Source organism: Pyxicephalus adspersus, chromosome 2, assembly GCF_032062135.1.
Source record: "Pyxicephalus adspersus chromosome 2, UCB_Pads_2.0, whole genome shotgun sequence".
NCBI lineage: Eukaryota > Metazoa > Chordata > Amphibia > Anura > Pyxicephalidae > Pyxicephalus > Pyxicephalus adspersus.
Genome location: NC_092859.1, coordinates 108,402,690 through 108,428,256, shown reverse-complemented (window position 1 = coordinate 108,428,256; position 25,567 = coordinate 108,402,690). Strand labels below are relative to the sequence as shown.

The following is a 25,567-nucleotide window of genomic DNA, read 5'->3' as shown; positions in this document are numbered from 1 at the left end:
GTGGTTTTATATGTTTCTCTGATAGGCATAGACCCGATATATGGAGAAAATTGATTCCCAAGGTCTGTAGACCATTTTTTGATAAAAGGAGTTAGAGAAAAACATTTGAATGTCTTTAACCTCCTTAGCGGTAATCCCCAGTGTGACACAGGGTGAATTATCCATACCAAAAGCGGTAACCCCAAGCCACACTCGGGTGGAATTGCCAGGGAGTTTTATTGTGCTCCAGCAATGCCCGGCATCTTCTTCCCCTGGCGATACCGACCAGGCCTCTGTGTAACCTGGGGATGCCCGGCCAGCATCTGCGTGTTAGCAATGGGGGCGCAAGGCCAGGAAGGGGAAGCAGATGCCGGCCTGGAATCTGATTGTGAGTGTATGGCGGGAATTTAAAATACTAAGTATTTTTAAATGTACAGCTTTTTCATTTAAAATACTTAAAATTCATACCGCCAGGGAGGTTAATACTACAACTCCAGTTGAGCCTGGCCAACCATTCCAACTAACTACCGATATACCTTTTAACGTGTGGGCACATCTGCCACTTATAATGAGAAGTCTTGCAATAAGCACATTGCTGGTGACAACACTATGGCTTGTTTAAAAGACAGTGGGTGAGTGTTGTCACTTTTTTAAGGTGCTTCTGCAGCAATGTATTTGGATTTATAAAATACTGAAGAGAAGTGACAGTCCTGTCCATCTGCCTTCCCATTATCTAGTGTACAAAGATGTCTGTCAGCCTTTTTATTCTTCTCCACCATGGAACTCACCGTGTCACCTTCTACCCACTTGTTGTCCCTTCATCCCCCTTTGCCCTGTCCAGTCAGGGACAGCTGCTTCTCCACTATCATTACTATCCCCATCCCGCCCCTCAACGCTATTGGCTAATAACCCCACACATTCGGTAACGCGCCCCCAGAGCCAACCAATCCGCCTTAGGGGGCGTTGTCCGTCCTATTCTTCCCAATTCCTAGTGAGCTGCGTCTGCGCGCTCCTCATACATTGGTTTCTAGACATTAACACTTTAGTGGCTGCAGCATTGGGTGCTGTGTGTGGGGTTGATAATCATGTCGGCTTGGCTCGGGCTGTGTGTACGTGGGACTAGACTGTGGCGGCCGGTTCTGTACAGATGTTATCGCACCGAGCGCGGTGTATACGGTTATAGACCGAAGAAGAGCGACACTAATGGCAGCCAAGTGCGTGGACAGCTCAGCGAGTCAGCTGCTGGCAGTACAGGTGTGTGTGTGTGGGGGGGCTGTCATTGGTAGACCCCCGTCACGTGGGTAGTGTACGCTTCATGTCTTGTAGTGCCTAGCTGTGCGTGAGGGGAAATCTACCTGGGACATGGCTGAGGGAGATACCAAGACACAAGATGGGGGGGGGGGTACTACCTTTAGAATCACTCAGCTCAGCAAGCAAGGGGTAAAAACAAGGTCATGTGGTGTTGTTTACTCATCTTAATACTACTTATATATAAACATCTAGTGCCTTATGGTGGACATAATGTTCTGTTTCAAAAAATTAAAATAACAAACCTTATGTGAAAAGAATCACCCTCCCCAAATGGTTCAACTGTTCTGTGCATGTTGTGCTGCCACCCTTGGCCATGTGAGTGCTGAGATATTTACACCATACTAAATGCCTCGAAAAAATGATAAATAAAAGTTCATACTTGTGTATACAAGAAATAGCAATTGAAATAATATAGGTGATCAATAATCAGCACAAATTCAGATGTGTGCATAACATGCATCTGGCACTGGGGGCTCATTGGTCACATTTAGTAAAGGTGTAGTATAGTATAGTGTAGGATCCAGGCACATAGTCATGTCAGAGGTCCTCTGGCCTCAATTAGTAAGGGTGTAGCCAGGGTCCTGGAGAACAAGCAAAAAGCTTAGGAATAGCTGCCTATGTATACATCGGGGTTCTTTAAGCAATGGGCAGTTTGTGTCAGTTCAGTTTAGGTGTCACCAATGACCTTTGTGAGTAACTGTAAAGTTGCCATTCTTCCCACTGACCACCACACTGTGAGCTGTGCATATAGTAATTATAGAAGGGGTTACCTCAGACCTGAAAGTTTTTTCAAAGCCATTCTGCTTCTCTGTATGCATCATGCAAGTCACTCATTGCTGTGAAACAGTAACTAAAATCAATAAAGTGTATTTTGGAGCAGATTTGTCACCAAAAGTGAAGAAGAAAAGACTCTTACCCAGCAGTAGCCTGGTTTATGTAATTACAAATATTCGTAGACCTCTACTTAACACACATGGCCCTAGAACCTTCCGTTTGGGTTTTCATGACCACCCCACTATTAGATAAATATCATTGGGGGTGGGGATATCTGGGATATCCGGGCTATCCATCTTATTTTCCACTATAATAGTGATATCAGCATTCAGGAGAACAAAAGTAAGAGGATTGGTATGAGCCATCATCAAGAAGTATCGTTATATCTTTGGAAATCGGGAAGTGCTGGGTACAGAAACTATGTTTGCTTCATCTTTTATGGATCTATATTTATTCTGGTTACTGTTTCTGCAATCTTACTTACTGTGGGACATCATGGGGCAGCCAAGATTCCAGGTTCTCCTCCACTATCTGCATTGTGAGGTTTGCATGTTCTATGTTTGCATAGGATTTCTCCCACAAAATATACCTATGTATTATATGACTTCACCCCCAAAAATTTGGTCTTAAACTACATTAGGAATATTAGACTATGACTAGTGAGGATATAAGATTGTGACCTCCTATAAGGAACCATTAGGGATATGAATTATAGACAATGGAAATCAATGCATGTTGACATTCCATTGTCTATAAGTCATTGTAGACTCTATTTATACATTTAAATCTTAATTTCTCCCATACAAATAGTTTCTTTCCTTATTCATTTCCTATTGTGACAGCTGTGCACTTTTGAAAGGTGGCCACTAGGTGGCAGAACGGTTCATTGTTTTAATAGGAGACTTGTAGAAAGATTCCACCATAGACATCGCCACCAGCAAATTTCAGAGAATTCGGCTGGGGGAATAATTTATAAATAGAGCCCTATTCAAAATTCACATTAAAAATAAAAATGAAGGCAGTTGTGGCAATGCATTTTGATGTACAGCTGTTCTGCGGAATAATGCTTTTCTGTTTTTTGTATTGGCACAATTTTTCCCCCTCACTAGATTTGGGAATGTTCCACAAAAAAAAAAAAAAAAAAAATTTATGTTGTGACTTTTGTTTTTTTATACTAGATCCCTCCTTTTTTAAGATCAGATGACTTGTTTCAGGCTGAAGTTAGCAATATTTTCTTTAACTACCATTTCAGACGTCTTTAGGTCATTATCTCCAAACTGCATTAACTAGTTGACTTTAGCGTTTCTCCCTCAGCAATGGCAGTGAGATGCTTTTTTGTGTAAAAATATTCCTAAACAAATGTTTTCTGTGTTGGGAAATTTAGTAGTCTGTTTGCATTTTTCACACTCAAATTTTTATTAAAGCATTGAAAAAATATAGAATACCTCTCCCTTTATTTGACCCTTTTTGGTAATTTGTTTCCACCTTCTTTACTGCTGTAATGTAACTTTTTAATTCCACTATGTTATTTCTGTCTTGCAGTGGATCATGGTCTTGCACGACTTGTTACAGCTTATCGTGAGCATGGACACAAAGCTGCCAAAATCAACCCACTTTTTGCTGGTCAAGCAGTTCTGGATATGGTACCAGAAATACAAGTGCTTACTGATATCCTTCATGGGCCCTTTCGCACAGCAGGTAATACAAATTCCATTAAATTACAGGCCAATAATATATCTCATTGAATAGTGTCCAACAACTAAGTGTATTGGTTTAATTGCTGCAATGGCATCTAGATTGTTTTATACATGCATCTTCCCACATATGGCAATGTTTTTATTGTGTTCATCTTTGTCTCAATGAATGGCATGCAGTGCTCAACCCAGAATTTTTTTTAAGCAGTTTAAGAAATTGTAGGCAGATGAAAGCCCCTGTATTGTGACCCAATTCATCAGTATTCACCCAAAAATAGCCATTTGGTTGCTAAAAAGTGCTGGGTGGAGCGCCCCATTAAAAATGGCTGGGAAGAACACTGGTATGAATGTATTTTATAGCTGAACTCAAGACACAAAAACATTCACTTGTGTGCACCGAATACCTTTACAAAACTATTTATTAAAAGTCATGATAACATCACCACTTTGCAGCACGCTATGCTGCCTAAAGAAAACTACAGGAAGGGCAGATACTATTTCATGTACAGCCCTGCATAATATGTTGGTGCTATATAAATCCTTTTATTTAAATAATTTGTTTATATAATAATAATAATACCTTGTGTTGTCTCGCACAAAGTGACATACTGTAGTGACTGGTTAAACACAGGACGCTTCCATACAGGGGCAAAGTTTTACATTGGGTTAGTGCACAAATCTAAAAGAAATACACAAAACATACCCAAGATTCTAGCAGGGAATACATTCGTTTTTTAACTAAATTTGCCTTTCATGACATTTAGTTTTAAACCTCAAAATCCATTCTGTGATTGAAAGAGTTTTAACAAGAGAAAAACCAACATGTCCACAGCTGTGTTTCAGTATAAACCAACTAAAGCACAAACTGAATGCTGATTTCAGCTGACAGAATAAAAAAGTTCCCTCTGGATGATGAAAAGTTTGAATACATCTGCAACATTTGTAGGGCTTATTAAATGAGAATAATTTTCTTGTGTATGAAATCAAACGCAGGGCAGCAGATTCCTAGTGTTCAATATATTGAGGTATTATGGATGACCTTCTTCTGGCTGTGTTTGATATTCTTTGTGTTTCACATTGTTAGATGCAGTAGATCCCATTAAAATGCATTTGCATTGCTGGCAAAGCAGATCAAACGCACCCTTCTAAACAAGCCCTTTATCTGTTCTCCTCAATGTCTTATATTGGTCACCTATATATGTAGTGACTTAATAATTACTTGTAATTGCTGTATTTGTTTGATTGTTTTTTTTTAACTCTCATTAATAGGGATACTGAATATGGGAAAGGAAGAAGCAACACTGGAAGAGGTTTTAGAATACCTCGACCACACTTACTGTGGACAGCTTTCCATTGAAACAAGTCAGTTACAGCAGTTGGAAGAAAGAGAATGGTTCTCTAAAAGGTTTGAGGAGTTGAAAAGGGAAACCTTTTCTACAGAAGAGAGAAAGCACTTGGCCAAACTGATGCTGGAATGTCAGGTAATGTATATTTGAGAAAAATAGAGGACCTCTTTATTAATACAGTTAAATGACAACTGAAGCTTAATGTTAACATTGTAATGCATTTGATTATTTTTTTTAGTAGATACATAGAAAATCATTAATCAGCACCTGTCAAAAATGTATGTGCATTTTTATAAGTAAACCATGTAGTGACATAAGTAAACTTTCAAACTAATTTACTATACTTTAATTTAAAAAAATGTTGGCACTTTTTACAAACAATCCGCCAAAGCCTTATGTGCATTAAGAACTAATCCAGGCTCGGCTTGAGTGGCTCCCTACCATCTTCTAACACGATTGAACTGATTTAATTGGTCTCGGAGTGTACTTGATAAATGCTGGGTATTATATTTGCCAAATCTTTTTACCATTGTATGTGTTGTTTACAAGTTCCCTCATTCTGGTTCTGAATGCTCATGTTTAAAATTCTACATTTTCAAAATTATTCAATGGTGGAGAAAGGTTTCTTTATTTTTCAATTTTTTTAAACAATTTTTTGGAATCAAATGTGTAATGATCAGACAATCTGTTTACTTCTCAAAAAAATCACCATCTGTTAACAGAAAAATGGCAATTTCTATTCTGTAGTTACAAACCTTGTTTTGGTATTTGTGGTGTGAGTTTAAATGCCCAATGTTCTTACAGGAATTCGACCATTTTCTTGCCACCAAATTTTCCACTGTAAAGCGCTATGGAGGAGAGGGAGCAGAAAGCATGATGGGATTCTTCAATGAGATGTTTAGGATCTGTTCCTTCAGTGGTGTGAGTGATGTTGTTATAGGAATGCCTCACAGAGGGAGGCTTAATCTTCTAACAGGACTTCTCCACTTCCCGCCAGAGGTAATTTTTCTCCTTTCCCTATTCTGGTATTTGCTACCTTAAACATTTGTTTGATATTTAATAATCTCGGCCAAGTGTAAACTGGGTTGACAGAGTATAAAAATAGACCTGCCACTTCAGCCCTTTTCTTTATAAAGAGGGGTTCTTCTAGAAAACTATTCCCTCTGTTGTTTATTGGTACACATCAGTGTACTGATATTAACTGAAATTTAGCCGTGTGTAATATAGAAGGAATTAATCTCACTTTCTCATTACTTTAGTTCTTTTTCAGGCAATAGTCCGCTAAACCCAGATATATTACAATACAATTGGTTATGTCTCAAACACAAACATGAATATTTTTTGATAAAGGGAGCAAACAGATTGTGATTGCAAATGTGTATAAGCAGTGGAGAGAATACATTTTTGATGAGCCAAATGGGCTTGTACACTCCACTACACATCACATTACCTATTTACTTTTATCTCTTAGTTCTAATGGGAGGGTCAATCATATGTAACTGTGTGATACCCAAAGCAGCCAACACAGTAGATCCCTGATTCTATTGCCCAGCATTATGAGCTTTGCTTATTGCAAAGCTATCGGTCTGACTCCATAGGTGTAGTGTAAAATAGGTAAACTAGTAATTATATTACCTTGGCCCCTGTATTGTGTCCTCACTTTTCAGTAATTACCCAAAAAGAGCTGGGTGGTTATTGAAATGTGCTGGGTGGTCCACCCGGCTAAAAGAAGCTGGGGAGAACATTGTATTAAAAAAACAATTCATTTTAAATGGGCAAAAAGACAAGATCCCAAAGTGAAAAAAAATAGCTCATGCTTTTATACTTTTCTTTATTTCAGAGCTGTCTCTTGCCTAATGTCTTTTTTTTTTTTCAAGATTCCCACATTTTTTTCATGTTGAATGACACACCAGAACACTAGAGACTTATTATGCATGCATGGTGGCATCATCATGGCACTCTTCATTCATCGTTACACGGGCTCAGCAGAGAACTGCTCTGTACCAGAGAAAAGGCCAGCTTTAAGTTTACTTCCAGTTTCTTTTTTGCAAATAACATTTGGAATACATATTTAAATGATACCATTTAGTTAGTAATACAGGTCTTCCTATTTGATAATTGCCCTAAATATATGAAATCATCTTTCATGAAGTATGTGCTCATTTTCTTAAGTGTATGGTTTTATGTACACCTGAGGATTATTTACAAAATTAATATTTTGCTTGTTTTATCTTTGTAGTTAATGTTTCGTAAAATGCGTGGTTTAAGCGAGTTCCCAGAAAATTCTCCGGCTATTGGGGATGTCCTTTCCCACTTGACGTCCTCTGTGGATTTGGATTTTGGTTCTGATAAAACTCTCCATGTAACAATGTTACCAAACCCTTCACATTTGGAAGCCATAAACCCTGTAGCAGTTGGCAAAACTAGAGCAAGACAGCAGTCTCTCTCAGATGGAGATTATTCTTCTGACCCGCTTGCACAACCTGGGGACAAAGTTGTTTGCCTTCAGGTAAAAAGCTAAGACAGATGATTTTCTTTTTCTTAATAAAATTAATTAAAACTCTGCTTTACAACTGTATGTATCTAATATCCACTTTATGAAATGTTTTTTTGCTTCAGTAGTTTCAGTGGCATACTTTTTGATCATAGTTTGCCCTATAATCCCTTCTTCCAATATGCTTCTTTACAGAACATAATAATCAGTGCTCTTAATTAAAAAAACAGCTTACGCTGTGTTGTAATGACGAGGTGTGATATGGATAGGCTCTTTTAAACATTTTGATTTTAGTTTAAAAAGTTCATTATCATTACAATGGATAATGGTAGATATTTGGGAATATTCTGTTTCCTTCTTAAAGGTGCATGGTGATGCTTCATTTTCTGGTCAAGGCATTGTCCCTGAAACATTTACACTTTCAAATCTACCTCACTATCGAGTGGGTGGCAGCATCCATCTAATTGTAAATAACCAGCTTGGGTATACTACTCCTTCAGATCGTGGCCGGTCTTCTTTGTATAGTAGTGATATCGGTAAGTGATACCAAGTGAAATTGTAGTTAAAGTTTGCATGTATGTTTAAGCTCTGGAAGCTGCCATTGATGTATCATGGTTTCCAGGTTAAGGTTTAAAGGATTAGAAGGTATGTTTACAAATGGGGTGAACTATTAACCGCAAACAAAATATCAGATGACTCTTCATCCTATCTGATCTCTGTGTTTGTGTTCATTGAACCTAACAGAGCAGTAACACAAGTTGCAAATTGTTTTTACTTCTGTGAGTAAAAGGAGGACTGAAAGTGTGTCCAAGTAAGCAGCCATCCGGCAGGACACAGTGAAATTCTTGAACAGAAACAGTGCAGCTTTATTAGACTCCTCATCATTCTCCAGTAGTGGGTTGGAGAGAAGTGGGGTTAGTAAATGGGTGACAAATGGAAAGCTTTTATAAATGAGCTTCCACAATTTATTACATTAAGACTATCTTGCATAAGTACACTGGTTTTCTAATAATATTTTTCAAAATATTTTACTCAAGTACGCAAGGTTTTAATTCTACATATTTTTGTCTAACATTTTTGTCTCTTTTTTAGGAACATTTTATAGAAATTTTGTGCAGCTTTAAAGTACTTTTATGTAGTTTCAGTATCATTCCAATAAAAATATGAACAAATTTGATCATAATTGGCTTAAATTATCAGTGTCCAGCTTAATGACGGTCTGTCTGTATTGGCCAATAGCCACCTATCTCACTAAAATGTCACTTGTCACAATGCCATTATTTACACATTTTACATATTTAATTACTATTTGAGATTTGTTAGTGTTACTAACTTGTAAGTGGTAAAGGAAATACTTTTTCATGTGTTTTAGGTAAAATAGTTGGCTGTGCTGTAGTTCATGTCAATGGAGATTGTCCAGAAGAAGTGCTTAAGGCAACAAGATTAGCTGTTGAATATCAGAGGCTTTTCAGGAAGGATGTCATTGTAGATTTGTTGTGTTATCGACAGTGGGGCCATAATGAATTGGATGAACCTTTCTTTACTAATCCTGATATGTACAAAATTATTCGGTGAGTCTAGCATTCTTTAATATTTTCCCTAATGACAAACCATCTCTGTTTTAATTATAGATTATCTGTATCATGATATCCTTTTTCTTTATCTCATATATTATAGTAAATGTATTTCTTATCCTTTAACGTTTAACTTAGGTTAAAGGTCAGTAAACCTGCCAGACCTATATATATTTGTTGTAAATTCATAGTACTTATGGATCCCAGAAATTAGGAGACTACAGACCTTTGGTAGTTAGGCTTCAGTGAAAAAAAAACAGGAAAATAAATGTTTGCTAGGCTGAGCTTCTAATTAGTCTGTGACAGTGCTGGATTAGTGTGGCAGCACAAACATACAGTCCTTGGCTTCATCTGGCATGGCCACCTGTAACACAAGCTTGCAGTCTCTGATTCACACATACACAGAGAGAGCTCTCTGAGTTTCTGTCCCTGTCAGCAGCTAGCCCCCAGCTTCTCACAGCTTCACAGGTAAATACCTTACCTGTGTTTCACCTGGCTCTGGTGTCCAATACGACATTTGGACCAGTTAGCCAAAGAACTTGCTCAGCCCTTACTTGGCTAGCTCCATGTGCCCAAACCAGTTTTTGCACAGCCTCAAATGTCAGGAAAATCCTAAATGACTTCTACAGGAGCCTTTACCATACCCTGTACCGCCATCTGCACATGACTTACACACTGCCCATCATCTCTTTAGCAAATAACTGTGACACTGTCACACTATATATAGATTAATGTGACCCTCAGACACATAATGTAGTGACAAGGCCATAGACACTGTAGCTTAGCAATAAGGTTTTTCTGAATTTCCTTCTTAAATAACAGCTGATGCAGAGTTTATTTTATAACTGTTCCACGTATGTGATTCAAAGCTAACCAAACGCATGACTAATTCTCTTTAGATCCAGAAAAAGTATCCCAGATGTATATACAGATCGTTTACTGTCTGAAGGGTTATTGACTAAAGATGAAGTCTCAGATACAAAGACATCTTATTATGCCAAGCTAAATGACCATCTTGCTAATATGACTCTTTACACTCCACCCCTCAACAACCTTCAAAGTAACTGGAGTGAAATGCTAGAACCAGGTGCACGCATCACAACATGGGACACTGGGGTTCCTAGTGACCTGCTTAAGTTTATTGGAGCCAAATCTGTGGAGGTTCCTGAGGAGTTTCAACTGCATAGTCATCTTCTCAAGATGCATGCACAGGTTAGTTCTAAATAAAAATGTGTAATGTGTCTGTGTTCAGAGGAACACTTGCTATTCTTTCTGCTATCACATCTAACAGTATCAGCGCACAGAGGCTGTTGTAAGCTCCATATTGCACTTGTATCTTCATGTATCATGTATCTTGTCACAGCTGAAAAATGACTATACAGGTTGACATTCAAAAATCTGGCCATCGATACTCCGGTTCCTTCAGATTTTAGGCATGGATATTGGAGCGCATTTTCAAATTTACACTGTTTTCTGGAGGCACCGTTTGGGTTTTGATGGCGCGGTACTCCAGAATCAGCTTTTGGGTCTTGCTTTCACGTGCTTTCCTGCTCATTCCTTATCATTTATTTGCTGCTGTATACCCCCATTATGGATTCAGCATCTATTTAAAGGACTGTACAGGTAGTCATTTTCTGGTAAATATATACAGCATATTTAACCGTAAAAAGTCCAGATTTTTTAAAAATCCGGCACTCCTCAGGCCTGGATTGCTGGGTTTTTGACTGTCAACCTGTACTTTATTATAAGTTGTCACTCTTGGAAAAAATAAAGAACCAGTCAAGAAATGAAGGGTGGTGTCATTGTCATTGTATATCGACAGACTTATTACAGAGACACTGAAGATTCAACCTCTGAAGGTTAAGTACAGTCATGCAGTGGCTACAGTGGCTATCTGCAAGATAGAAATTGTAGAGAGCTCTGACATGTGGGAATAGATGGTTAGATCTATCCATCCAGACTCATCCATCCCTCCCACCGCTCTTCTTCTCTTCATTGGCTTCCATTTCACCTTAGAATCAAATTCAAGCTCCTGTGCTTTGCCTTTACATCCTTCCACAGTTTTTGCCCCACTTACCTTTCTGACCTGGTAAAAAAACACTCCCCTAGCTACTTTGCTTTGCTGCTCTAAAGACCTACTACTGACTTCATATAGACCTCATTCATAAGCTCATCACACACACAGGTCCAAGACTTTTCTAGAGCTGCCCCAACTCTCTAGAATGGTCATTCTCGTCCTATTCGGCTTGCTCCTACTTTCTGCTCATTTAAAAGAGCACTCAAAATCCATTTTTTTAAACTTGTCTACCGGTCTTCTTCTATCTTTTGAAACCCTGACTACTTCCCACCACTACATTTATCCCCTCTTATTGTGTGATACTCTAACCCCCCCCCCCCCCCAGATTGTAAGCTTTTCGGGGCAGGGTCCTCTCTTCCTTTGTCGCTGTCTGTCTTTTGCAACACCTATTTAATATACAGTGCTGTGTAATATGTTGGCGCTATATAAATCCTGTTTATTATTAGTAATAATAATAATAGATGAATTAGCATTGCCGTTTTCAACATAAGTAGTACTTGGATAAACTTTAATTAATGAGAAATGAAATGTTCAGTATTTGAACCACTATTGAAAGATTCATGATAAGCCAAGACGAAAGAAGAAATTGGATTTATACAGACCTCTGCAACATCATATATTGACCATTCATATTTTATTAAAAAACATACAACTTTATTTACAAAACCTGATTGAATTGGTCCAAAATTCAAAAAGATCACACTAAAAGATAAATGTGGTCAAAAGAATGGTATACAATTATGTTATCTTTACATGCATATCACTCAGGTGTACCACAGTTCTCACTCTCCCAACTAGACAAAGATTATGCTTTTGATATTATGTTTCCACATATAAAAATGTGCAAAGGTATTTTGTACAGCACCTCCCCTCATATTCACATTGCTTAGTCCAGCTGCATCTTCAGGAGTAGAGGTAATATGATTTAAAACATAATATTGCACATAACTATATATATATTGGGGGAAAACACACACATAAAATATAGGCTGCAATAGGCGTATTGCAGTAATCATTTATAGTATACCACTAATAGAAAAGTATCACAAGTCCATGGGTTAAGTAATAAAATAACATAAGGTCACACGTCAGCAGTATTGAAAATAATGATTTTCAAACAAAAAGCCACTACTATATGGAGAACCTATAAAAAATTTACCAAGATGTTTTAAAATGTGATGAATTATCAGTTGTCGCTATATGATGTTGCAGAGAGTAAAAATCCCATTCCTTCTTTCCTCCATGTTTTGAATATACATACTGAGATTGGTATCTCACTCATAGAACCCACAGATGTAGCTGCTACTCCATATCTATGATAAGCCAAATACTTTGGTATATGAAGCAGTAGTAGTATGAAAAGAGAATCGATTCCATCAGTGAAAAACAGGTGGGTCTTCTAAGTTGAAAAAAAAATCATATAATCCCTTTAATATATTTGACAACAGAAGCTTGAACATAGCCTGGTGTTATTACAGTTTACTATTCTCTTAGCCTTTGTATCTGATTTGTAGATCTTACCTTTTTGTTGATTAGCTGTATATCTCTGTTTTTTTTTTTAGTCTAGAATACAAAAGTTGCAGGAAGGAACAAAGCTGGACTGGGCTACAGCTGAGTCTTTGGCATTTGGATCATTGCTGTGCCAAGGTAATATAATTACCGTTTTAACTACATATAATTTACAGTGCTTTAACTAATGTTTGCAAACAAAATCTTTATATGATGGTCGGAAGAGAATAAAATGAATCTATCATCAAAGAAAGCTAGAAGTAAAGAATACTCCCATACAAACACAACTGTCCTTCAACTTGCTTCCCAGTACCCTTATTTTTTAGTAAGACCTCCTTGAGTAACCTGTTTAACTTTCAGGTCTGGAAAAGAACATAACTACCAATTCCAAAGCATTTCTTTTAATAATTGTTTGTAGTAAGATGTATATGTTAAAGCTACAAATTATTTTACTGTTGGATTACAAGCATCTGCTGTGCTTTTTATGTGATGGTATTCTTTCCTTCATTCTTTTGTGTTCTTCAGGATTTAATGTTCGAATAAGTGGACAAGATGTTGGACGTGGAACCTTCAGTCAGAGACATGCAATGGTGGTTTGTCAAGAGACCAGTGACACCCACATTCCTCTAAACCACATAACCCCTGACCAGACAGGCTTTTTGGAGGTGTGTAATTTCCAATGACCAAACAATATAAAGTAATTTTTGTTGTTGCTGTTAAAAGGGACATTGGCCCTGATTTATTAAAGCTTTCCAAGGCCAGCGAGTATACATTTTCATGAGTGAAGCTGGGTGATCCAGCAAACTTGGTATGAATTTCTTCAAAATAATTTGCTATTTGTTAGCAAATGTTTTCAGTTCTGGACCAGATCCATTCCAGGTTTGCTGGATCACCCAGCTTCACTGATGAAAGTGTATCTTCTCCAGCCTTGAAGAACTTTTAATAAATCAGGGTTCTAAAAAGGGTTAATGAATGGGACTTCCTCCTTGCCTGGGAGATGCAAGTTCCTACATTTCTTATAGAGGCCCAGTGGAAATGATAACATACTTTCCTGACTATGTAGAAAGTCAGCAAGTTTTGAAATTCCTAAGAGTTTTGAACACTGGATCAAAACATTTTCCGTCTTTATTTACCCACCACCTTATGTCCAGTTCACCAGTTTAAATGTTACCCTTTTCCCTTCCAGTGATGTTGACTATGTGGCCTTGCATGGCACCACAAAGCCTTTCTGGCAAAGGAATTCCAAATGGAAATGTTGCTTACTAGAATACTGTAGTATATAATCCAGTTTTTCTTAACTGTAAACCCCAAATCTATTATTCCAATGAATATAAAGCCCCAAGTTACAACAGTGTTTACATTAGCCTAGCTGGTATATGGTCCCATGTTATCCATGCAATTGAACATGGTTGCTGTGATCTTTTTTGCTCGATACGGTCTACTGCAATACTGGGTCAGCTGTAAAGTCAGACATGAAAAAGGGGCTGGTCAAAAGCTAGAAACTACAGATGCTGATTGTATTGCAGTTCAACTTGAGTGTAAGGGTTACGTGGTATACTTTAAAGGGCAGCAAAACATGTATGCCTTTCTTCTCTTTTCTAGTTACAAATTGCTGCTAAATGTTTTTTTTTTACTACTTTTAGATTTATTTTTTCTCAATTTTGCACATCATTTTTTTGTGTGTCAAAATTTGAAAATGGACTTTGCAAATAAAGAGCTTGCAAGGTTGGTTCAAAACATAAAATTGTGAAACATAGTAAACTGTAGTGCGAACCATTTTAATCTAATGTTTGCTGCTAATTATTTTTGCAGATTTAGTTTTTTATCACTTTTGCCAAAATGTGCCACTCCTGTTTTAAAGACTAGTCTTCAATTTTTCCAGTTCACCAGTTAGTTGTTTCCTACTTCATAAGTAGGATAATAAACACTGCAATAGTTAACATAAAATAGCTGTGATACCTATACATAGTTGTCTAGATCAGTCAATCAATTCTAAATGTAGTCTGGTGCAGCAGTAAGGTGGGGTTTCTTTTTTTAAAGTGCATGTTTCTGTAAAAATCTTTATTTGACTACTAATCTCTGTTAATTTGTTACGTTGTTTTGTCTGTTTTTCATCATCTTCTATGTGTAGTACTATTAAGTAAGTTTGTTTTCTCTCCAAAGGTAAGCAATAGTGCCTTGTCAGAGGAAGCTGTCCTTGGATTTGAATATGGCATGAGTATAGAAAGCCCCAAGTTACTGCCAATATGGGAGGCGCAGTTTGGAGATTTCTTCAATGGTGCCCAGATTATATTTGACACTTTTATTTCTGGAGGTATGATGGTATAGAATGTCCGCAAGAAGAGTGATATTACAAAGGATGAACTAAAAAAATAGTTTCTTTTTCTACATAGATGTGAAGTGCTTTTTTTTATTCAGAGCTGTCTGCCTTATTCCTTCTGTCTGTTCTCAAAAAGAATATTTGCTTTTTTTTAAAGTTTGTCTACAGTTAGTTAACTTATCATTCAGATTGCATCTAAAAATGTTTTTAGGGTTTCACCCTCCTGCAACTGTTAAGGTCATAAACTATTTTCAAATTTTTTTTTTTGGGTGCCAAAACCCGGGACAAAAATTGTTTCATTTTTAGAATACCATTGAATATATTGAACAACTTTTATTTTAGCCACATAAATGTATTTATAAAATGGGTTATATAGCCTAAGCCTGTATATTTCAGATATCTTCCTAGCAGCTTATCATTCTTCATCATGTGGTATGAAATGTACCTATAGTTACACCCCTTATTTCATTCTTGATTTAGTTCAAGGTATTAGAAATTAGGGCAAAATTTTCTTTACATGATGGTGTGTGAGCATGGCATGTACTGCATATATTAAAGTTTTACCTTACTTTAATAGGTGAGGCTAAGTGGCTGTTGCAGAGTGGAATTGTGATACTGCTTCCCCATGGCTATGACGGTGCTGGTCCAGAGCACTCCTCCTGTCGTATTGAACGCTTTTTGCAGGTAAGGTTTTTAAAGTAGTCTTGTTTGTTGGTAATAACCAATAACAAAATATAAAAACTATGCATCTAAATATTTATGCATGCAAAGTGATCTGTTTTTATAATATATTTTACCATATTAAGAGTTAGTCTTTTGCATCTCCCTCTAGAATTTCTTTATCATTTGCTCTCTGTTATGCATAGGCCACTGATTGGTCTGGTGATCTTTACCATACACTAAAAAAAGGACCTATTTCCTGCTTGAATATGAGTAACAACCTTATATTATTTGGGTTTCTTTACAGATGTGTGACAGTGCAGAGGAAGGAGTGGATGGGGATAATGTAAATATGTTTGTAGTTCACCCAACTACTCCCGCACAGTATTTTCACTTATTACGCAGACAGATGATTCGGAATTTCAGAAAACCTCTGATTGTGGCGTCTCCAAAAATGCTGCTCAGATATCCGGTAATTATTTTATTACTTGGCACTTTGTTTTACTGAAAATTTGTTTATATCCTAAAGCAATCCTGCCCAGGATAGTGGAGGGATGGTACAGCAAATTGATTGTTATGTTTCATATTAAATTGTAAAAATGTGGTGTTTTTATGTATTCATTTATTTATTACTGGATATATAATAGAGGAGTAACAAGCCTAGCTGCTCCAGAGTTTACTTTCTAGAGGGTTTGGAAAATGTCTATGAACAATTAGATGTGAAGATGGCACTAAACACAAAAGCATTTGAAGGGATATGAAATAATCCTAATTGCTGAGAAAAACATTAACTGAATTCCATGGCTTATAGAGTGACTTTTGTTTACTGTTTAATACCGGAGCCCTTACTATCTAGATTTCATGGCATACGTAATAAGTTGGCAAGGTGATGTACAGGAGATGAACCATTTGGTGTGAATAGAATAAAATTATTTACTGTTATGATCTTGTATTTTTTTAGCATCAACATTCTACACGGTGCTTTACAAAGATCAAAATAATGTCACTAGCAGTCAGAGGGGAGAAATTACATACTAATGTCCCTAACGTAGCCATATGACTTTAGCATGGCCTAAGGCCAATTTTGGGAGGGAAAACTAATTAACCTACCAGTATATGTTTGTAATGTAGTAAGAAACTGGAGTACCTAGAGGAAACCTTTGCAATTGTGGGAAGAATATACATATTTGATGCAGATATGTCCTGATGTCCTGAAACCTTAGTGCCGCAAAGGGAAAAAATCTAGTGTTGTGCAACTGTACCTAATAACATACATTAATGATACATTCTACTGGGGACACTAGGTAAAGAATAACTAAAATGTTCATTTTTGGTAAATTATTTTACATTTTTGCATGTTTTTCAAGGCTGCTGTGTCAAGTTTTGATGAACTGTCTCCAGGAAAGACATTTAGACCTATTCTTGGGGAGGCAGTTGCAGATCCTAAAAGGTAACTCATTACATGTCCTAGGCTTCCTTTATGTGAAAGTTTGATCAAAAGAAAAAAAAAATATGTAGATCAAGTATCATATGTAATTTTGTGTGGAAAAAAAAAAAACTCTTCATGGCTTCTGATACCCCAATGTTTATGCATATGCGCTCCACCGCCCTACAGGACATAGAAACTAATATGCTTAGCATTGTTGGACAAGTTCAGAGTTCTTCAGAATTTTTCATTGATGTTATTTAGTGATGAGGACAATAGTTTAAGTTTAATAGTTTAAGTATTGAAAATAGATATTTTGGCAAATATACAAACATGTGCATAGTCTTACATCTACTTTCCTGTTAAAGCAGATGTACATGGTGTCCCTTTATAGCTTCACTTAAGATAAGAGGGTGTTACAAGGCAGATTAAAGTGAGAGGGAAGTGTTCAATTATGGGAAAAAGATATGTGTGCCAAACTATGGCAGATACTTCAGACATTCAACTATAGCCCATTTTTTTTTGTCTCATATGAAATCAAATCGTTTCACTTGTGCAGATCAAATGAAATCCAATCTAAAGAATACTAAATGGCCTATATATAGACCATGATTTGGGGATCTATGACTTTGTCTGTATGAAGAGGATAAGAAAAGGAGAATTTACAGAGGGCAAAAAAGATATTTAAAGCTAATTGTAAGCAAATATCAGTTCAAAAGGATATCATGCAGGCTCACTTGAAAGGGAAAGAAAGCTGAGACAACCATTGGGGTTTTGAAAATGAATTGTAAAATGTTTGTCTGCCAAGTGATACAGTGATAGACTTAACTAAACAATTCTTGTATTTCTTGTGTCTTCAGGTAAAAATGTTCTCATTTGTTACCTATCTACATTTAAAAAAATAACAGTTTTAAAAATTTCACATTAAAGGTCACATTATTATTTGCTGTTCTTAAAAAAGTCACATGTCTTTTCTCATAGTGTAAGCACAGTGATTCTTTGTTCTGGAAAACATTACTATGCTTTGGCTAAACAGAAGGAGGCACTTGGAGAGCAAGGACATAAATTCTCTATTATTCGCATCGAAGAGCTGTGTCCATTCCCATTGGAAGCGCTCCAGCAAGAATTGAGCAAATATCCAAAAGCCAAAGGTAAGCCAGATTTAATCAACAATGTTCAGTTTACCTCTCTTCGCTACTACCTTGAATGCTGTGAACCTTCTCCCTCCCCCTGTCATACCTACTGGATAATTTAATGGTCCTTTAAAATGTTTCACTCAAGCTATGTGATATGTCTGCTGCACCACCATTTCACTTGTTCAGCCTTGAGGAAAATTGATTGCTCCCTTTTGGCTGGCTCACCACAACTGTTAAAAAGATAGCCCTTTACATTTTTGTGACCAATATCTGGAGCTTTATTTTCCAAGGTAGAGGCATGTAACAGAATAACACAAAAATAACACATAATACATAAATAACATAGTACATAAATAACACAAAAAAAGATAAGAAACTTGCTGACTGTAATATTCTGGATGCTTTGCCACTAATTAATAAAACTGGTGGAAAATGGAAGCTCTATTAACTAAAAGGTGCATACTAGAATGTACAAATGTAGACATAAGATATATACCTAAATAATAAAAGGTGATTTACGAAAGAATTTGAGAATGTGCATGTACTATATTGTGTATTCACTTCAGTTGGCCAAATATGTGTAGATGAAAAAACAGGGATTCTCTTCACATGACTGGATAATTAAAGTGAATCTCCGCACATGCTGATTTAGTATGAACTTTGTCAACGTCTTTAATAAATCAGCTTCTTTAAGTCTAGGAGAGTATTGTTTAAAGGTGAAATTCAGTTATTGTAGATATTGACCATATTACATGTTTACAGAATATTATTTGGTATAGTAGTTTTTTATCACATACACAGTGATAATTTACCAGCCTGGGCTTCGGTAATAATCTGGCAATGTGTAAAACAAAATAATTGGCCTAATAAAAGTATGGCTTTACATTTTAACAAATGAAAGTTTTAAATTGTATTTTTTTTTTCCTGTTTGTAAAAGATTTTGTTTGGAGTCAAGAAGAACCACAAAATATGGGTGCGTGGACTTTTATTGCTCCAAGATTTGAGAAGCAACTGGGTTGTAAGGTAAAACAGTTGATTTTAACATTTGTTTTACTTCTAGGGTTTGTGCAGCTAAAATGTGTAAATTAGGACATTTCTGTTTGTTTTCCTTGTTTAGTGGTTTGTAGTGTTTTATTTACTTTGTGTTTTGCCCTATGCCTTTGTCATTTCTTTTTAATAGAGTTTAAAATATTTTCAGTGAAACATTTGCATTTTTTTCCAGAATAATATGTTCAGAATCTAGAATAGATGTATGTATTGCAAGGTAAAGCTTTAAAGTCCAAATCAAAGCTGGGAATTTCGGGTCATTTCAGAAGGGCAACATTTTTATGAAAGTACTAGATGGTGTTGAAATTACTTTGAAATGAGGTCATATTTAGTGCCCGGAAAGAATGACAGTATATTCAGTCGTTATTTTATTGTAAGAACAATTTGTGATCATGACCCCTGAAAACATATCTAAATTATGGTATATAACTAGGTGCACTTTAATAAATGAGACAGACATAAATGAAGTCAGTTTAAAGTAGAACTGTGACCAGACTATAGACTATATTTAAAAAAAAAACCTTAGATTTGTAGATGCAGGTTTGTTAAACCAATTATCCTTAAAGTTTGTAGCACTTTTAGTTTCTTTAGTTTCCTCCTTTCCTCTCCCAGTAGGTACTTGGCTTCCTTCCTGCTTTCTACTATCTAAAGTTAACACAGTGGGGAATCAATTTGCTATGACCCAGTTACTCTTGTGAACTTTGAGAATTATTTGTTCCACAGTGCCTGCAGCTGCACAGTATTACTGCTAGTTATGAATAGTATGTTAAAACCTGAATACCTGACTAAATGGCTTAAATGTCATTTGATGAGACCTTTTCCCTATTTTTACTTTTTTTTACACTTATGTACACCTTGTACACAATAATGATATATATATATATATATATATATATATATATATATATATATATATATATATAAATATCTGCATTGGGTTTGGGTGGGTATTTAAAAGCTAAGAGTGTATTTAATTCAGGTAAATGTAAATATTCTTAAAGTTAAAAACTTGTATATTATTACTGGTTGTTTTGTAATTGTAGTATTTACAATACAATTAATTCATATTCTTTGACTCCTCTTTGTAGCTGCGTCTTATCAGTAGACCCGCTCTTCCTGCTCCAGCTGTAGGTATTGCAACTCTGCATCAACAGCAACAAGAAGATATCATCAAAAAGACATTTGCATTGCTGAACTAATTATAGACATCCTTGAACATCAACATTTGAATGTAACCATTGAATACAACAAGCTTTTTATTTTTCATAGAAAGCTGAATTCCTTATCATAGGGATCAAAACACTATTGCTACTTACTTTTTCACTCTACATCTGTAACATGGTTTATACAGTCCACAGGTGGTTTTGTTTTGATGCAACCTAAACTCCAAATTGATATAAAAAAATCAGTTAATGCCATTATTCAGAACAATATAAATACCTAATCTTGATTTTTTTGCCATCAGCCTTCTGTAATCGCCTGCACAGCGGAACTTATTGCTGCTAATCCTGTTATCAGGCTGGGGTTTGCTCTTGACCAAATGATGCTTCTACCACACTGGTGATTAAGTGGTTTTGCTGTCTGGCAGAGTTTTCTGGATTACAAAACTGGCTGTTCAGAATGTCAAATCCCTTGAAATAGTTCCCACATTTCAACTGTAGATTAGTTCAGCTTTGTAGCCTCTAATACAGTTTCATTCTAACATGATTTTTGGTTGCAGCACTCCTGTCTATGTAGTCAGGTCTGTTTACATGTGCATATGGAAGTAAGCAAAATTAGGGCTGAAAACTTTTTTTTTTTTTCCTCACTTCCAACTGTATATGCATTTCATTTTTTAGCTGCCTGACTGGAATTCTGCTTTAATTGTCATTAAGTGTGTAAAATAGCACATTTTAGGATTTTGGGGAGGTAAGAACATCTCTCTTTTCTGTGTGTACATGGCATTTTGACCCATTTGGCAGCTATGTTTTGAACACTATTATAAGAATTAATAGCGAACACTGCCAATTATTTCCAGATTTTAGACAACATAATTGATTAGGTCTGCAAATATAATATTGAATAACATATGCAAAAATGAATTTAGTGAACTAAAATCTTGTATTTCTTTTGATAATAATTACAAGTGAAATTTCACAATGAACATGTCATAACATACTAGTGACTTTCTATTTGTATATTCACTTTTTATTATAAAAGAGATAAACATTGCCAAGATGCAAATTCTACCACTTCTAGGCAAACAAAAACCATAGTACCCTGATATTAGGATAGTTAGTTACTATTAATACAAGTGTTAAAGCACTCATTCATTGTAAGAATTACAATTTACGTATACAAGTGGTAACAATAAGAATGTATAATGTTTGTGTGTAAACTGATGGTAAATGTGTCAATTTAAAGCCTAACTCAATCTATTGTCTATGGTTTAGAAACAGTCTTCAAGTGTTACTTGTTTATGTCAGGTTTTTTTGTCTGGGACTTCCACACAATATAAATTTTTTTTGGGGCTTTTGAGATGACAGCCCCACTGCAAAACAGTTGGGTTTTCAGTCTGCACGCTTCTCGAGTAGCGTTTTCTTAAATACAGGGGTTAAAAAGTATTTAAAAATGTGTGGCTGTGTTTACATGGCTTTGTAAAATGATAAAAGCACAAGTGGGTAATCTTTTAATAAAAGTATGTAAAGTGCCCTGATATTGTGATAACTGACTAAATACTTCATGGACATATTTATATTGCTTGTTTTTATAAGAAGTACACAAGCTGCACAGATTAAACTACTCTATAGGAATGTTGTTTAGGCCAGTAAAACAGAAACACCTTCAACTAGAAATGCAGAGTACTGCATTGTTTTTCTTATGTGTGCATTTATTTAAATCTGTAACATTGAAGAATAAATGCCAGTTTAGTAAATAAATAGAAAATCATGTGAATTTTGTTTTTTTTTTATTACAGGGATTGCTAACAGCATTTTCCCTCTTTACAGTAACTTAAATGACTTGCTTTTCAATGCAAACAGTAGGGCTTTAGCTACTACAAACAGCTGCTAGTAGTCTTCCAAAATAATCCAAATGAAATGCTTTGACCTTTTTATGATAAGTGTAATTTGAAGCTGTAATTTCATTGACAAATTCAGTATTATGTTTGTAGTGTATTCTATAAAGTGTAATAATAAAATATGAATTTTCAAATTTGTTATAAAAAAGGGCTATGTTAGTCATGTGTTCTGCCATATCAAGCATATATATTCAGCATTTATTTTATGGGCTGTACATTTAGAACATTTTCTTATGGCTTACCTTTCCCCAGAACTGCTGACAAGTCTTCTATTTGACTTTCTATTTTCTACTCTTCGCTCTGTGCTGCAAAATTATCCTAGCTGGGATGTACAAGGGGGTGCTAAGAAGTTCCTGGCTTTGCCCCCTTCCAGATAAAATAGAAAAATGAGTGTGGGGGCATATGACAGCCTAATATCTTAGTATGTAACTGTGCAAATATCAGGTCTTTGTGATTCTTAAAACTGTTTTTTCTTTAAGTGAGAAGCTGTGATGGCAGAGGCACAAGCAAGTTTCACGTCTGAGTTACGGTCTGTCATGAAGTTTTGGTTTCTCCAGGGAAAGTCAGCAAAGGACATTCACACTGAGATGTCAAAAACACTGGGGGAGAAGTGTCCTTCCTACAGCTCTGTCAAAACCTGGATATCTCAATTCAAGACTGGGCATTTCATTGTTAAGGATGAGCTCCGCAGTGGGCGCCCCCCCCAACCTCAACTGACCCGACAAGCTGTGATGCTGTCCATGAGCTGATTACATCTCACGGCAGCATGTTGGGTTTGTTATCACCACTATCCTAAACATGCGCAAGCATTCAGCGAAGTGGGTGCCGAAATGTTTGAACAGTGATCAGAAGAAACGAGTTGAAGCATCCATAGCTGTTTTGGCCCATTTTGAAGCTGCACAGGACTTTTTGGCTAGGTTAGTGATTGCGGATGAAACCTGGCTCCACGTCTATGATCCTGAAACCAAGGAACAGTCAGAGGAATGGTGCCACATCGGGTCCCCACAGCCGAAGAAGTTCCCAACCCAGAAATCGGCCAAAAAAGTCACGGCGTCCATTTTTTGGGACAAAGACGGTATTCTGTTGGTGGACTACCTACCTCGGCTCTAGTGTCACCGGACAGTATTATGCTAACCTGGACCAGCTGAAGAAGGCAATTAGGACGAAACGCCGTGGAAAGTTGATCAAAGGGATCCTTTTTATTTGCTGAACAATGCACCTGCGCACACGTCCAACGTTGTGGCTGCCGAATTGAACACCCTGGGTTTCCAGTTGGTCCACCATCCCCCCTTCTCACCTGACCTGGCCCCTTCGGACTATTATCTGTTCCCGAATTTGAAGAAACACCTGAAGGGGCAACGTTTTGAGGACATTTCTGACATCAAAGATGCTGCTGAGAGCTGGTTTGCGGCCCAGCCTAAAGGACTTATTTGAAGGGTCTAGAAAAGTTGCAACTACAATGTACCTATGCATCAGTCTCAGGGGGTAAGATGTTGAATAAATGTGTTATTTCATAACTCTGGCTCTCTTTTTTTGGGGCAAAGCCAGCAACTTCTCAGCACCCCCTCGTATCCATACCTATTGTGCCCTCTATCCATACCTATGGAATGGCTCTGCATAGGTGGCACAAGAATTCTTTACATATAAACAACTGGAGCTTGTGGCTCATACATTCAACAGGACCAGAGTCCTAAGTAAACCATTGTGGATGTAGCTTGCAGCTGCTAAAGCCATGGAAAAATCATGTTTCTCAAGATGCTTAAAGGACACACAAGCTTTACAATTGCATGTTGCTTTCTTTAAATAGTTTACAGACGTGTAATTTGTTTTTAATCAATTAACAAATACTGGTGTTTTTTGTTTTTTTTTGTTATGCAACAATAAAATTACACTTTTAAATAGAAATTCATATAATGCTGCTTTCATTTTGACTGTTCACAAAAGAATGTTAACAAATTAGTATGAATAATGTGATTTTTGTATTCACCATAAACTTTCTTTGAGTCCATTAAAGCAGTGGTTCCAAAGCTTTCTGACAGCAAGGCCTGGCAACACAGCTCAAAACTTTGCCACGGCCCTTTAATTTGTACAGCCCACACCACTCTGCAACCCACAGCAGCTCAGCCTTCTTTCAGCACACCGGCTGAGAACAGCAGAGCAGCTTAAGAAAGCTGGTGTGCTGTCGTGCAGCAGAACCGCTGGGAACAGCAGAAAAGTGCAAGCCCCCCACCACTCCCAGCAGTTTCGTGGAAGGAGAGCTGCCTGTGCCCCCACCAGCTCCAGAGCAATGCAAGAAGAGCCGCCTCCTTCACCCGCAGCTCCCAACTCATCAGACACGAACCAGCATTAGTCCACGGCCTGGGGGTTGGGGACCACTGAATTTAAGGACACAGGAAGTCACTCACTTCTGGTTTATACTGCCACCTACATAAGTATTGGACGCTAGAAAAACAAAACTAGGCCAACTTGAGAGCCCTTCCTATCAGCACTAGTAAAGCAGTACCTAGAGCACTTAAATCTACAAAAAGGCATTTACAGTGAGCACAAAAACCTGGTTTTCTTTCTAGTTCATGAAGGGACATAAGTTATTCACTCGCCCATTCCTCAGTTGGCTCGAGTTTGGAAAACACAGCAAATCCTAACAGGCCCAAGAAAACCACAGCTAACTGGGGCCTGGCCTCAGGTAAAAAAAAGCCACCAGAAGAACTGACACCCACAGCTAGCAACCATTAAAGTAACAACACTCAAAGTAAAATGCATTCACAGATCCTAAAGAAAGAGCCTTGAAAAGTCTGATGCCCCGTTCTTGAGATCATAATTTGGATGATGATCTGCATCCTCCACCTAGAATCTGGAGATCTAGAAGCCAGAGTAACCTTAGGGAGTTCCATAAAAAATTACAAAAAGTACATTAAAAAAGCAGTGGCTGGGAGAAACTATAAATAAGAGATCAGCTCCAAGGGTGGTGTATGGAAGAGTCCCAGGTGATGTCCACCTTCCTAAGACACGACCAAAAATTTTGAGGCATGCTGGTAGAGGGAATCGTAATAGGGGCTAATATAGAGTATTTTTCCTCCTCAATGTCCAGTAAGCCTGTTGACTGCAGTATAACTTAAAAGGTGAAAAACTTCCTGGGTAACTCCATCAGTAAGAAATAATTTG

The 25,567-nt window shown here is 37.0% G+C and overlaps 1 protein-coding gene across 1 annotated transcript; it reads left to right on the top strand.

Annotated features, from left to right (window-relative positions):
• Positions 1-968: 968 nt before the first annotated feature.
• DHTKD1 (dehydrogenase E1 and transketolase domain containing 1) lies at positions 969-24,308 on the top strand. The gene is made up of 17 exons (XM_072401773.1): positions 969-1,233; positions 3,607-3,762; positions 5,028-5,239; positions 5,909-6,103; positions 7,344-7,613; positions 7,963-8,134; positions 8,971-9,169; positions 10,072-10,384; positions 12,812-12,896; positions 13,284-13,423; positions 14,922-15,072; positions 15,656-15,762; positions 16,046-16,210; positions 17,106-17,188; positions 18,146-18,315; positions 19,238-19,323; positions 20,436-24,308. Exons 1-17 carry the CDS (start codon positions 1,065-1,067, stop codon positions 20,544-20,546), a joined length of 2,784 nt encoding a protein of 927 aa, XP_072257874.1. The 5' UTR covers positions 969-1,064; the 3' UTR covers positions 20,547-24,308.
• The last annotated feature ends 1,259 nt before the right edge of the window (positions 24,309-25,567 follow it).